The following is a 14,265-nucleotide window of genomic DNA, read 5'->3' as shown; positions in this document are numbered from 1 at the left end:
GCCTGTTGAAGAAGCTGTCTGCCCCGCAGTCATTGCTGCTTACAGTTCCGTCACCTGAAACCTGAGACAGTTTCATTCTGATATTAGACTGTTTCACACTGATTGAAGGATTGATACTTTTTGTATATTAGGTGAAGTCTTTCTCATGCATTTGCCATTATAAATCTGCCTGTAATTTAGTTTGTAGTTAATTCCAAGCTGCTTTCTTTGTAGTCTGGTGAAAACACTTGTGACACCATAAAAAGGCAATCATAAAAAGACGTTTAAAGATTAAAGGAGAGCCACAAAAAAAAAAATGCAGATGAGATACAAAACCTGGAGGTACTTCTCACCTAAAAACAGCAAAAATGCAAACTCACAAAATCAGCTTCCACGCCAGCAATCGTTTTGGGACAACTGTGATCTAAGACGAGCACTAAGCGTTTGTATTATGTATGTAGGCCGCACGAACTGGCGAATTACACAATATAAAGAAGGTGGGTTTCAGGATATTTCTGTCTGACACTGTTCTCATTTTGTTGCTTATTTCGTAAAGTTTAAGTGGTCTCGCATGTTTCTCACAGTTTCTTGGGACATTATTTTCCGAGGAAGTGGTCATGTCAAAGGCTTAACACCACATCTGAGAAATGCTAATGCTTTTAAGTTTGTATAAATCTGGTGTCTTGGCAGAGATCATCAAACCAGTCTTACAGTTTTCATTTAGTTCAAAATCCATCCAGATTTAGTCCAACTTTTCAGCCTGCTCACTGTTTCATGAGATAGTGTAATAGGCTACGTCTGTCATAATGAAAGTGTCAGGGAGAAAAGAAAAAGAGACAGAAACACTTTGTCTTTTATGAAGCCACCCTGTAAATTAGCTGATAATTGAGTTCAGTATTGTAACTGCTTTCATGACTGGAGACAAGTTGCTCCTATTTTTTTCATCTCTCGCCCTCTGGGACACGATGACAGGTCCTTTAGGACGACTGGCTGCCTTTTTCTACTGAGCGGCTTTGATCACTTTGTCGTGTCAGATGAATCAAAGCATTAAGAGATGGCAGGATGTACAGATGATGTCTTAGTCTGTGTTTGAATGAAGACATGATGTCCAGAGAGTCTAAAATCTGCTAAGAAGCCGGTTGACCTGCAGACTTTCAAGTGAGTGTCTTTTACTGTCTGACACAGTGGGAAAGCAAATTCACTTAGCATCAGCATTGAGTTAAGTGCAGGCCATCTATAGTGTAAAGTAGATAATTGAGGTGAAACTTTGCTAAGTTTCTAGATCAGCCTCAATTTTATTCAAGTACAAACCTAATGACGGTCTAACAGACTGGGTCATCTAATCAGGTACAGGAAGTGCTCCAGAAACTTTTCCTATCGCACAAACTACGATCATCTTTGTATTTTAAAATGATTAACTGCATTTACAAAGCGCCTTACATGGACATACAAAACTGGTTCACTCTGATTTCAGAACCTGAAGCGCGTGGCAGAGGTGTGGATGGACGAGTACGCCGAATACATCTACCAGCGTCGGCCTGAGTACCGCCACCTGTCAGCAGGCGACATGACGGTGCAGAAGGAGCTGAGGAACCGCCTCAACTGCATGAACTTCAAGTGGTTCATGAACAAGGTGGCCTGGGATCTGCCCAAGCACTACCCACCAGTGGAGCCTCCTGCTGCTGCGTGGGGAGAGGTACAGTCAGCTGTCTTACATAAACACAAAAGGAGAGACGGTGAAATTAATTTGTCTCAACAGTTGGTTTGTCAGAGTTGAAACCATGGCATCATGACTACAAAATAATAAACCTTTTAATTATTTTCTCCTGAAAATGTTTTTATTAGAGCCCAAGTTTTGGTCTTAAAATAATATTTAATTTATTCTCAACAAGCCTGTGTGTTATGTTGTTGTCACATCAGTATTTTAATTAAGCAGACACTTGGTTCATGGTAGTGCTGGACAGCATGACAAAGTTGTGACAGCAAAAAATGGAAATTTTATTTTTAATTTTTGTTTGTTTTAATATCACATTACAAAACTGACAGAGAAAAACAGTTTGCCTTTAATCAAGCCGTACTCTGAATATTCAGACGCTGAACATTTTTGCATCAGACCAAAAAATCCAAATCATTATTAACAGCTATTTTTTTTTTTCTGAAATAACTCAAGAGGCTGTCAAGAAAATGTTGGCCAGTTGGCTCTAACAATCAGATCTGTCCGTGGCACAGACTGCCGCCTGGAAATCTGGTTTGACTGCACTCAGAGAGGAAAGAGCACATTTGTTTGATGTGAATCAGAGATTAATTTGCATGTTATTGCCTCCCACAAATAAACCAAACCAAGAGTCTAATTCTAAAACTTGAATCTGCCTCAACAATTCTGTGCGCAATGTCCTGTGTGATTACGTCTTTGAGAAAATCTCTTGTCACTTGCTTTTAATGATGATGATCATGTCTGCTGACTGACAGCTGAATGTCCTTTGTATCCTTGTTAATGACTTTGCTGTTATGTGTGTTTGTAGATCCGGAACGTGGGCAGCGGCATGTGTATGGAAAGTAAACATTTTGTATCAGGGAGTCCCATCCGACTGGAGACCTGTGTGAAGGGGCGGGGCGAGGTGAGCTGGAGCCATGGACAGGTGAGCAGCAACATAAATATCTAAATAAATCACCTCGTCAAGCTCTTTAAACTTTGCCCTATTGATGTTACAATAAAAGTTGAAAGAAAATCATTTTAGTGCAACTGAGACAAACAGGACAATATGACACAACTTGTGCACAGATAAAAGGAAACACACTAAAGCTGTTGTAAATGCAGCATTAGTATTTTGCAGCATTTGTAATGCAGGAGAAGTGACATATTGCCTTACTTTTTTTTACTTCAGCTGCTAATCAGTGGAGCATTGTGCTGCTACCTGTGCTGGTGTTCTCTCTCTGTTTTGTTCTGTTCAGGTCAACCGCATTTTAGATCCAGTCTGATTATCCTCAAGTTTTTTTTTCTCAAATGTCGTTTGATTGTAATCAGGTCCCTTTAGAATTGATAGAATCTTTATTTTGAAAGTGAATGTATGCACGACTGGTGTGGGTAGGTTTTCCATAGGTTGCTGCAGGACAAGGTCTAAAATTTGAGCTACAGGCACCTCTTGTTTTACCTACTCAGCACATCTGCAGTTTTAGAGAAACACTATGAATGCCACAGTGACCTCCAGCATGCACTGGAGCGGTTTGCAGCCGAGTGTGAAGCGGTCGGTGTGAGAGTCAGCACCTCCAAATCTGAGGCCATGGATCTCTGCTGGAAACCAGTTGATTGCCCCCTCCGGGTTGGTGGAGAGTTACTGCCCCAAGTGAGGGAGCTCAAGTATCTTGGGGTCTAGTTCATGAGTGAGGGTAGAATGGAGTGGATCAGCGGTTTGGTGCAGTGTCTGCAGTGATGCTGGACTGTTGTGGTGAAGAGGGAGCTGAGCCAGAAGGTGAAGCTTTCGAATTACTGGTCCATCTACGTCCCAACCCTCACCCATAGTCATGAGCTCTGGGTAGTGATGGAAAGAATTAGATCGCGGATACAAGCGGCCAAAATGAGTTTCCTCCATGTGGTGGCTGGGCTCAGCTTTAGAGAGAGGGTAAGAAGCTCGGACATCCGGAGGGAGCTTGGAGTAGAGCCGCTGCTCCTTTGAGTCCAAAGGGGTCAGTTGAGATGGTTCTGATCAGGATGCCTCCTGGGTGCCTCCTGCTGGAGGTGTTCTGGGCAAGTCTAACTGGTGGGAGGCCCCCGGGGCAGACCCAGAACACACTGGAGGGGTTACATATCTCGTCTGGCCTGGGAACGCCTTGGGGTCCCCCAGTAGGAGCTGGAAAGTGTTGCTGGGGAGAGGGACGCCTGGGGTGCTTTGCTTGGCCTACTGCCCCCACGACCTGGCCCCGTATAAGTGGATGAAAATGGATGGATGGACTATGAATGCCTCAAGTGACAAAGAGGTCTACTTCGAAGGTTGAAATGGTTAAAGTGAGCAAGAGGAGAGTTCAACAGCAAGGAGAGTTCATTACAACACATAAAGTAACTACATGGAAAACCACTGCTGAAAGTGGATTTCGCCTTTGTTGATTGTCTTTTTAGTAACGCACATTAATGTCGAATGAGCATAAACAGCACACACACACACACACTGCTTCATTATCTTTGCATTGTTCTAAAGCAGTCCATTTGTTCTCACACATCACACTGAAGATCTTTAAGCCGAGCTCATAACACAGCCCTAATGGATTGAATGTCTCCTTTTGTTTCCACAGCTGAAACAGTGTGCCTCACAGCTCTGACACTTTAATTGCTTTAATCTGAAGATGCATTGTAGTTTAATCTGTGTCACAGTCGCAATCTGTATTCAGCGCCAGCGAGAAATGGATTCACTGCAAATCACAGGAGGCCCCCTGGCAGCTGTCCTGGTCGGGGCTTTTTGATTTTGTACAAGACGAGTGAAGGAACTCATTCAGAGAGTCCTCCTGAGCTGGAGGAGCAGTGACCACTCGGACATAACTGACTGTAGAGATTTGAATGTTGAAGAAACAAAAACTAGAATCTTTGTTTTTGAGAAATGTAGTTAAAGTAGAAGGGTATCGCTGCCAGGTGCAGAGAACAGACTAACAGACGGCAAGCATATACTCAGAAATAAAACCTGATTTTACTAGTTACTTGAACAGTGCATCCTGTTTCTCTTCTAGCTTGCATTTTCTAAAAGATTGTTGTGCACTCGGCACTTACTGTATTTTCTCCTGCTGTGTTACTTTTTTACATTAAATACACTAACAGGCTAAGAACATAATTTGCTGCTTCGCAAGTACAGGTCAGATTTTCTAAAAGACCATAATTTCTGCCTCTCCAATTTGTCTGTTTTGACGAGACTTGAAGGGTTGATTCACCTTGGTATGAGTCAGCCATCTTAATAATCTGCTTGCATTAGAATGCTTTAAAATTACAAAGAATTCAACATAACAACCAGGATTTGTTTCCTGCAGGTGTTCACATTCGGCTGGAGAGAGGACATCCGGGTGGGTGACCCCATGCACACAAAAAAAGTCTGTTTCGACGCCATCTCCCACAACAGCCCCGTCACCCTGTACGACTGTCACGGCATGAAAGGCAACCAGCTGTGGCGCTACAGAAAGGTACGGCAGAGGAAAGAGCACCCCAGTGTCAGAGCCCAAACTGTAAACACATTATCTCAGTATATCACTCTCTCTTTTCTCAACACTTTGTTCTTTTTCTGTACAAAACAACAACACTAACAACAAAACCGCTTAAAAAATAAATCACTTAAGGGCTTTGTAATCATTTCATAAAGTTTTGCACTTTTAAACAGAATCTGCCCCGAAGCTGATGGATATTCAAAGGACCTCATTATGCTGTTGTTACGCATTTAAGCTCAGTTAATACAAAAACATGCCATAGACGAGGCCGTGTTTATATTTTTGTAATATTTCGAGGATTTAATGCGATGACACAAACAAGCTTATTCACAGCAGTAAACACATGGAAGCAAAAGAAAATATCAAGCTGGTGGTTAATACAGCAAAATGTACAAAACAGTTTTTGACAAATACATTTGATGAATAAACAGAACGAATACATCTCATAATCATTTAAGCCCTTATATCTGCTAATAAGTACATTTTAGCGTGTTATAAACATTTATCAATTGGTTATACATCATTTTTTGTTTTTTGTTTTTTGTTATTGACTCTGGCGGTTTTCTGGTATATACACACATATATATATATATATATATATATATATATGAATATATGAATTTTCCTAGTCGACCAATAGTGGTCATTTAGGGCCATTAGTCGACTACTCGCCAGCATGTTTATGATATTAATTTAATTATGAAACTATATATTTTGGGTGGGGCAACACAATGGTTTGAGTTGAAGGTGTGAGAAAGAATAGTATCAGTAACATTGTTAACACTGTACTACATTACAGAGAAATACAAACCGTACTAATGAACCTTCATTAATATAGGCCTATATTTTATCTCCAAGTGCACGTCACACACTGAGCGAGCCGCCTGTTAATGACGCTGTGGGCTAATGGGCATGTAGCTACTTCCATGTTTCAGATGATACGTCATGTTTGTAGTCGACCAATGAAGATGAGTTTACATATCACCTTGGGTTCGTCCTTCACCTTCTCAAAATGATCCCACACTTTGGATTTCCTGCCCAACATGTTATTAACTAGCCTGTGGAATAACCGCAGGTACCAGCCCTGGAAATTAGAGGCCGTACACATGCCACGTCTGGAGAACATGAGGTCCGGCGCTGGGAGCTATTCTTGTGCCTTTTTTGTGCCAGCTTTCAAGTGTGTGGCGGCAGGTTGCGTCTGAGGTTGCTAAGCAACCTTAACAAGCACTGTATCATAGCCTGTTGACCTGAAATCCTGAGTGCAGAGTTGATCTTCTCCAGGCGCTGTTTATAAGTGTGTAGGCCTATCGTCCGTGGGACAGATGTGAATCTCTGGGTAGCCCTGCACTAACATGATCAACTTAACATGACTCCTGTCTGACTGTTGAGCATGGCCTCTTCCTGTGTCTGTCCTTTCAAATTAAATTCCCACATGTTCCAGTTATATAGGTTTTGATTTATTTTGATAAGGCGCAGCTCCTGATAGAGTTGGAGTTTGCTTTTTTCCTGCAACTAGGCGACCAATGAAAGAGTGCCAACTAAAGACCTTTCTGGTTGCCTAACTTTTGGTCGACTATTAGTGGGCAGCCCTAGTCCTTGATTATTACAGGGTTTGTGTTGCCCCACAAAACAAAACAATATATGGAGGAGTTAGTATGAGACAGTTGCAGAACATAAACATTTTTTATTGTGCAAAGTGTAATGTAATGTTATGTAAAACATAACCCAAAAAAAACCCTGACATGCCAACAACTTTAACTTTAAGCATTTTTAGGTTGTCGTATAAACACAGGGATCGAAGCCTTCAGTAATACATGATGACATTAAAACGTTCTTATATTTTATGTACTCCCGACTGTAGGATAAGCCACTGTAAACCCATATAATTAAAGTATTCAAGTATCCAAAGATGCGTTTCTGAAATATTCTACTGCACAAGTAAAACACAAGCCTAATATTAAGTGTTATATTAACTCTGGTGTTGTAATCACTGCTTTGAACTCCTCTTTCTTGACTGTCAGTTGCGAGACCATGTCCTTGCAAAGATTGATTGCTATTGCGTTTGTAATGTCACTCAATCGCTTGCTTTTCCATGACATGCAATGCCTCAAGCATATACTGATGATGTTTGACCCTTTGGCTTCACTGGCGCTCCTGACAGCCTTGAATTCAATGACCATAATCGCAAACACTCTTGGTATTCCAACATGTTCTTTGCTGAGGTGATGGAATAAAATGCTAGCATTACCACAACCTGCAACAGTCGTGGCTTTACAAACTATCTAGTGCTATAATACATCTTTAAAATGCTAAATAGGAAAGGTTAAAGTGCCATGACCATACTGTAATGGATTAAAAATCTTACGCAGGTTTCAGCTAAAGTTATTGTATGCTTTGGAAAATGGAAAAGCTATTTTTTTTAAGGGGGCTTAAACTCTAATCTTAATTCTTTTCTCTCAACAATCCTTCCTGTTTCTCCCTCCTCTTTCCTCCAGGATAAAAGTCTGTATCACACCGTCAGTAACAGCTGTATTGACAGCAACCCGAACGAGCGGCGAGTCTTCATGAACACATGTAACCCCTCCTCCCCCAGCCAGCAGTGGCTGTTTGAGAAAACCAACGCCACCGTGCTGGAACACTTCAACCGGGGCGCCCACTGAGGCCCTGCAGCATCCACTCCTGACGCGCTCAGATGTGGATCTGCTGCTGCTGCTGCTGCTGCTGCTGCTCTGAAATGGGGTTATACATTTACTCTGGTTCCCCGTTTACCTGGCACCAAGGTGACAGCTGTTTCTCTTTAGGGTGCTCAGACAGAGGCAGGATGGGACACCATGGGGGAAGTTGGTTAAACACATCGGCGAGACGAAAGACTTGAGTTGAGCTCTGATTGATGGGTTTGTGTTTAAAAGTGATTTTGTGTGTGAGATGTATTTGTTCTGTCATGGCGCCACTCTGGCAGTGGGTCTGTCTCACTTCCTGGTTTTGCTGTTGATTGGTTATCTGACATTCCTCTCTTTTCTCATTCCTTTTGTCTATTTAAATTGTTCTCTGCCTTTTTTGCCTTTCTTTCCCCTTACCTGTTCCCTCACAGTTTTTTTCTCTACTTCCCCTCTCTGTCTATGTACCTTTATCCTCTGTCTCCATCTCTTTCCCCCTTCTGTCTCTCCTGATCCGCCTCTGCCTGCACGTCTGTCTCTATCTGCCTGCATGACTGCACCTTTGCCCACCTTCTCCATACTCGCTCTCAAATCCCCTTATGTCTCTCCAGCTCTGACAACCTCCCTGGGGGGGGGGGGCTCCTGCTGAGCCAAAGTCATCCTGACACCTGGGTGAAGCCAGGCAGAACCACTCTGAAAATCACCTGGTGAATTGATTCTCCTTTACAACCCTAATCCACCCTCTGTTCCCTCCCTCATCCACCCTCGTGTCTCCTGCCCCCCTTGGCTTGTATTTTCTCCTGGTCCGCTCTCCTCTTCTTTGTGGCCAATGTGGGCAGAGCTGCTTTGAAGGTAGAAAGTGGAAGTGGACAAAGAAAGCGTGAGGGAAAGAGACGACGACCTTTCTAATGCCCTTCGCTCCTTTTTCTTCTTTTCTGTACTGTCTTCGTTGGATTTATCGATGAGTCGTCTGCGGGTTTGTCACTGTGCCACGTTCTTCTTTTATTCCTCAGAGGCGAGTGCTATCCAACGCCAGGGTTAGTGCGGGCCAGCTCTTGCTGGCCAAGGGCTTGTTTGTTGTTTGTGGTGGTGATGGTGGGGGTGGGAGCTGCTGTCACCCCTCTTAGAGTCTCCCCCTGCTGTCTTTGCGCCCTTTGCTGCTCCCCAGCCGACTCCGCTGATCAGTCGCTGAAACGACCCCGTCACAGACGGCTGAGCGCGGGGTCACGTCGCGGCACAAAGCAGCAGGCAGGACTGTAAACGGACGCCTGCCTGGCTGGATGACTAGCTATGTGACTGGCAGGCCCGCTGATTCACAGCAGGGCCGCCCGATTGGCCGGCTGCCGAGCTGACACATCACTTTAGCGTACAGTGTGAGCCGGAGAGACGAATGGGAGAATTACTGTGGATAGGCTCGCTGAGGTAGCTCTGGGATTGAGATGAATGTGGGTTTAAAATGCATAAAGCACTTGTGTAATGATAAACTTGAATGAAATCTTCGTGCCTTGTTGGAAGAGGACTAGATGTAGGTGTGTGTATTTTCAGAATGTGTGTGTGTCTGTGGTCTAAAATGTCTACATCAGCAGAGAGGACAATTCATCTTTACATCAAAAGAGAATCTCATTTGAATTGAGGATGAATTGCCTTTGACTCTGGTGAAGGACATTGAAGGCACCACTGGCTTCGTGACTCCTATGGCTTTCTAAACACACATGTAACTGCTGGCTGTGAATAGAGCTAAAGAGACTTTTTTCCACCATATTTTCCTCCTGCCTTGAAAAGTTAACTCTAGCCCTAAGAAGACCTCCGTTCTATTTTAACGACATGATGCTGTTGTGCTGTTTGTCCCACCTGTTCGATCCAAAGTACTTTTATGGGAAAGGGAATTGTTGTTTGCCACCTTTTTAAACCCCTTTTGATTTTCTTTCTGTTTTTAATGAAACGTTCTTTTATTATTTGTTTTGATCCTGTGGTTGAAACGATGATGATTTAGATTCCTGCTCAACGTGATGTTCTGGTCTGTCGCCTGCACCCAGTCTCTAATCCAATTTTGTGAAGCAGAACAATGTACAGTACAGTTTGTGCCATTTTAATCCTAAATTCCATGTCTCATGCTCTGTTAGATTTTAGCTGTAGACCAAAACACAAAGTCATACTTTCAAAATACCTCAGTCAGGATACTTTTAAGTCATAGATTAGGCTAGCTTGCACATATCAATCAATCAATCAATCAATCAATCAATCAATCAATCAATCAATTTTATTTATAAAGCCCAATATCACAAATCACAATTTGCCTCACAGGGCTTTACAGCATACGACATACGTCAAACATATTAGTTTGCTAAATTTACATGTGTCTGTGCATGTCAGATTGTGTGGTACACAAATATGTAAAAGCAAGAAAGATAAACCGCCAATTAAATCTGAACTGAATGTGCAGATTTTATAATGATCAAATCATATGTCCATCTGTTGACAGTTTTTCAGTCAAGACACTTACAGACGCAATACATTTTGCAGAGCTGGAAAATATAGAGGTAGCTTTGCTGATATTTTGATTTTCATTACTTGCACTAATAATAAGAAAAAGTCCTCCAAATAGACACTTGACTCAACTTCCAAATCCTGCATTTTATAAATTAAGAAATTGGCCAGCTCCGTGATTGTGCTGTCTCAGCCCATTCTCTGAATACACATTCATACTTTATATCATAACCTGCATGTATGAATGCAGAACAAGAATCCTGAATTATTTTGGTTTGATGAGAATGAGAAGTATAGGCTAGTTTAGTTTCTAAAGCTTGGACAGTTAGGCAAATTAAACTGAATACACACAATGAGTTTGTTAGATGTTTGACAAGTATGAAGGCATAAAGAATATACTGTTCATGTTTTCCTATAATTTGTATGGTCTTGCACATTACACATATTACTGATATAGGAAATGACATTGATATCACCATACAGACTCCACATCTGTAGGGAAGATTTTGTTGTGGTTGGAGCCATGCCAGCAGTAAATTACAAGAAGCAAATATCTAAGAGAATCTTTGTGAATTGATCATCACAAAAAATCTTGCGCTTACGGCAAAGATTGGATTAATGAAGAGTTTTTAGGTTACAGTTTTGTTAGCTTATCTGATGAGTATCAAGACAACCCAATGTGAGCCGACGAGAACACACATCAGGCACGCTACACTCTAGGGCGCAGGATGCATGGCACTGCCCCCAGGTGAAACCCTTTGTTTTTAGTGAGTCCCAAGTTGAACAGACAGTGTTTAAATTATTTATCATGATGAAGATGATACCTTCTACAGAAGCGTATTGCATTCACTTTTTGTTTGTTTTTCAGAGTAATTTTTTTCCATTTTCTGAGTATTTTTTTCTGAGTAAAGAGAGCAATAGAACAACAGACACTTTCATTCCTTTCTTGAGAGCTCGATATAATGGAAGCAAACATGACCCGCTTGTTTAGTTTAATCCAGTTTTACTTTGTTTTGGGTTTGAGACACTGGGAGATACTCTTGTCTTTAAGTCATATAGATGGTGTTATCATTAGTTTGTCGACTTTACGCAGGCACCTTAAGACTTTGCGGTTGTTCAGACGAAAAGCCCATTCAGATCTGCTGGACATTGCAGTGTTTCTCCAGAATCAGTTGGACACATAACCCAAAACAAAGTAAAACTGGATTAAACTAAACAAGCAGGTCATGTTTGCTTCCATTATATTGAGCTCTCAAGAAATGAATGAAAGCGTCTGTTGTTCTATTGCTCTCTTAACTCTTAAAAAATACCACAAAAAACAGAAAAAAAAAACAGAAACAAAATTACTCCGAAAAACAGAAAAAATTACTCAATAAAACAGATTTTTTTTATTTGTCGAATGAATGCCATATTCTTCCATAACCTTCAGATTAGAAGCTTGAATATTTTGGCAAAGTCTTTGTCATGGACTTGGAAATGCCAATGTGATGTTGTGAGTGTCTGCTTGACTTCACATTTTAGCTGATCTGCTTCAGAGGAGACATCAGAAGTTTGAATTGAAATAAAGCCAAAGCCACAAAGTGTGAAGAACAAAAGAATAAATTCAACAGTATACGTAGAATTTCCCATGTTTTGTAGACTAATTATAAATGTGGCAGCCCATGCACCGTGCATATCTCTAATCTGTGATTTGTCCTGCAGCTGACAGCCTCACATATCATTTATTTCTGTTGCAAATCCATCAATTACCAATTACTCAATATATCAAGTAATATAATAATGATGTAACTAGAGAATGATTCGCTCTACCTGTTTTACTGTGAAGAAAAATCCTGACGTTGCGCTCCTGATAGAAGAGCATAGAGTTTTAAATTTAGTTCAGGATGTCTGTGTCCTTTCCTCCCCTGACCTTCCAGCTACACGCCTGGGCGACTTGTACATTGTCAGATTGTTAAGAGGTGAGTGGGAATTGCCGCTTCAGACCACTGAGTCACTGCTGTAGCCAAGTTTCCACTACAGGACCAAACTGAACACCCATCTGACCTCTTTACACCCTGATTCCACTACATTTCCTACTGTTTTTCCTTGTTCTTTTTAAAACACTGTCATCGGGGTGACGTGTCAAAGTCCTCTTCGGATCAGTAGTGCAATCTGGGCTGTTCAATCATGTGACTTTATTGTGAAGGACTGTTAAGGCTGTTTAATGCGAACACTGTACATGTGGAGAAAGTTGTGGAGAGGGCCGAATATACAGGGCAACATTTTGGGCTGAAATGAGACACTTGTGCAAATGTAAAGTTATTTTTGTATTGCTGGAGTACCTGTCGAGAGATGTAGTCATCTTGGAAGTTTCTCCTTGTTTTTATTTTCCCATGTCTGTCCTACAGAACAGTTTGATTACATCTGGTTTGCCCTGAGCCAGCCATGCTCATCTCACAGTGCAGCATAGCCACAGTGTTTCATAAAATCAGAACTTGTTGACTGGAACTTGATTCCTATCAGCTCCACCTTTGATAAAAAATGATGGTGGATTTATACTCCCTTTATGTACAAAGAAGATATGTTGACTCCAAATGTTGTGACTGTCACTGCCTACAAAATTCCATACGTCCTTCCTACATGACCCAAGGGCATAGTCAAAAGTTTCTCACAACAAACATGGCGACAGTGAAGGAAGTCTTAATAATGTACCTTTTAACGGAGACAGCGTAGCAGACGGCGGTCTGTGAGGCCATTGAATACATAGCGACACGTGGACAGAGATTTTTTTTCTTTTCACTCTATTACACATTTGTTCTGTTTGGTTAAAATTTCTTCATCGCGTCCTATGGTCATATCTTGCTTGAGCTATGCTACACTGCCCCTACGATCTCCGGTGGTACTGCTCTATTTGTGCGTATCTGTAACGAGCCCAGATACTAACGAAATGAACACATAGTATGGATAGAAGGCTCCATCTGCATCTGCATACGTGTCTAAGCATAAAAGAGCCATTACACATACCATATAAAGTAGCTGAAAGACAATGACAGTGATGATGATGTAAAATATTTCACATTTTAAACTGCTGCTGACATGCCAGGTATTTTGCAAGTGCTTTTTCCTGAAACAGGACACTTAGTCCCATTTCCACCAAACACCTGGAACTAAAAGTAACCCTTCAGACATGGTACCTAGACCCTAAGTCCGTTTAGCATTTACACCGCAAACATCACCCTTAGACGTGGGCGAGGTTGTTTTCACTCACTGTATTTCCTCATAGATGGAATGTCCACACCTCGTTTATCGTCCCCAGAACAAGGTTGCACGCAAAAACAGAACAGACTGCAGTGAGACAGACGAGTGACCAAAAATGGGCACGGTACGAAATGGTTCCATGGTGCCATCCACAACTTCTCACAGTGGAGACAAAAAAATACCGAACTGAACTGACCGTACCGTACTGCTCAGTGGAAATGGGGCTTTTGGCAGTCGGATTGGAAGCAGCTCAATAAGCGTTTTAGCCTCTTTTAGCTCCCAGTTTTGGTGTTATGGCACATTTTTACTGTCAAGTTCAGTTTTGTTTCCAACATCAGCAGGCAGCTTTCTGTTTTCACCAAATACAACCTGATAAACCTACTCTGTGCTACCTGCCTGGTGCCAAAGAGCAAATGGGCAAAATCTGTGACTAGCTGGTGAAAAAAGGTGAGCATTGGCAGCTATGTGGCAAACAGACGTCAGTGAATACGGCTTTAAGCAGAAGTCCAATAAGATGTATTTCGTACACAATACCTGCCTTTTGACAGGCTCTACTTCAACACTCCAACCAACACTCCTGGCTTTTCAACAATATGGCCTCCTTAGTAATTAAATGCAAAGCTCTTAATATCGTTGGCTAGTGTTCAGTTTGAGTAGCTTTCTTTTTCCGAGCCTCATCAGGGAACAACAGTGATGCCATTCTGTTTGAATAATCAGGAGCAGA

At 41.8% G+C, this 14,265-nt stretch overlaps 1 protein-coding gene across 1 annotated transcript in view; it reads left to right on the top strand.

Moving 5' to 3' along the window:
• LOC125898521 (polypeptide N-acetylgalactosaminyltransferase 10-like) overlaps positions 1–13,630 on the top strand; it is a 126,326-nt gene extending 112,696 nt beyond the window's left edge. The window contains exons 9-12 of the mRNA XM_049592349.1: positions 1,454–1,675; positions 2,502–2,618; positions 4,990–5,139; positions 7,656–13,630. Of these exons, the coding sequence (XP_049448306.1) occupies positions 1,454–1,675; positions 2,502–2,618; positions 4,990–5,139; positions 7,656–7,820 (654 nt within the window). The 3' untranslated portion in view covers positions 7,821–13,630. The remainder of the gene's footprint in view (positions 1–1,453; positions 1,676–2,501; positions 2,619–4,989; positions 5,140–7,655) is intronic.
• Positions 13,631–14,265: the final 635 nt, after the last annotated feature.

This window comes from Epinephelus fuscoguttatus, linkage group LG12 (assembly GCF_011397635.1).
Source record: "Epinephelus fuscoguttatus linkage group LG12, E.fuscoguttatus.final_Chr_v1".
Classification (NCBI taxonomy): domain Eukaryota; kingdom Metazoa; phylum Chordata; class Actinopteri; order Perciformes; family Serranidae; genus Epinephelus; species Epinephelus fuscoguttatus.
The sequence above is the reverse complement of the archived record's forward strand: the minus strand, read 5'-3'. Positions and strand labels throughout refer to the sequence as shown.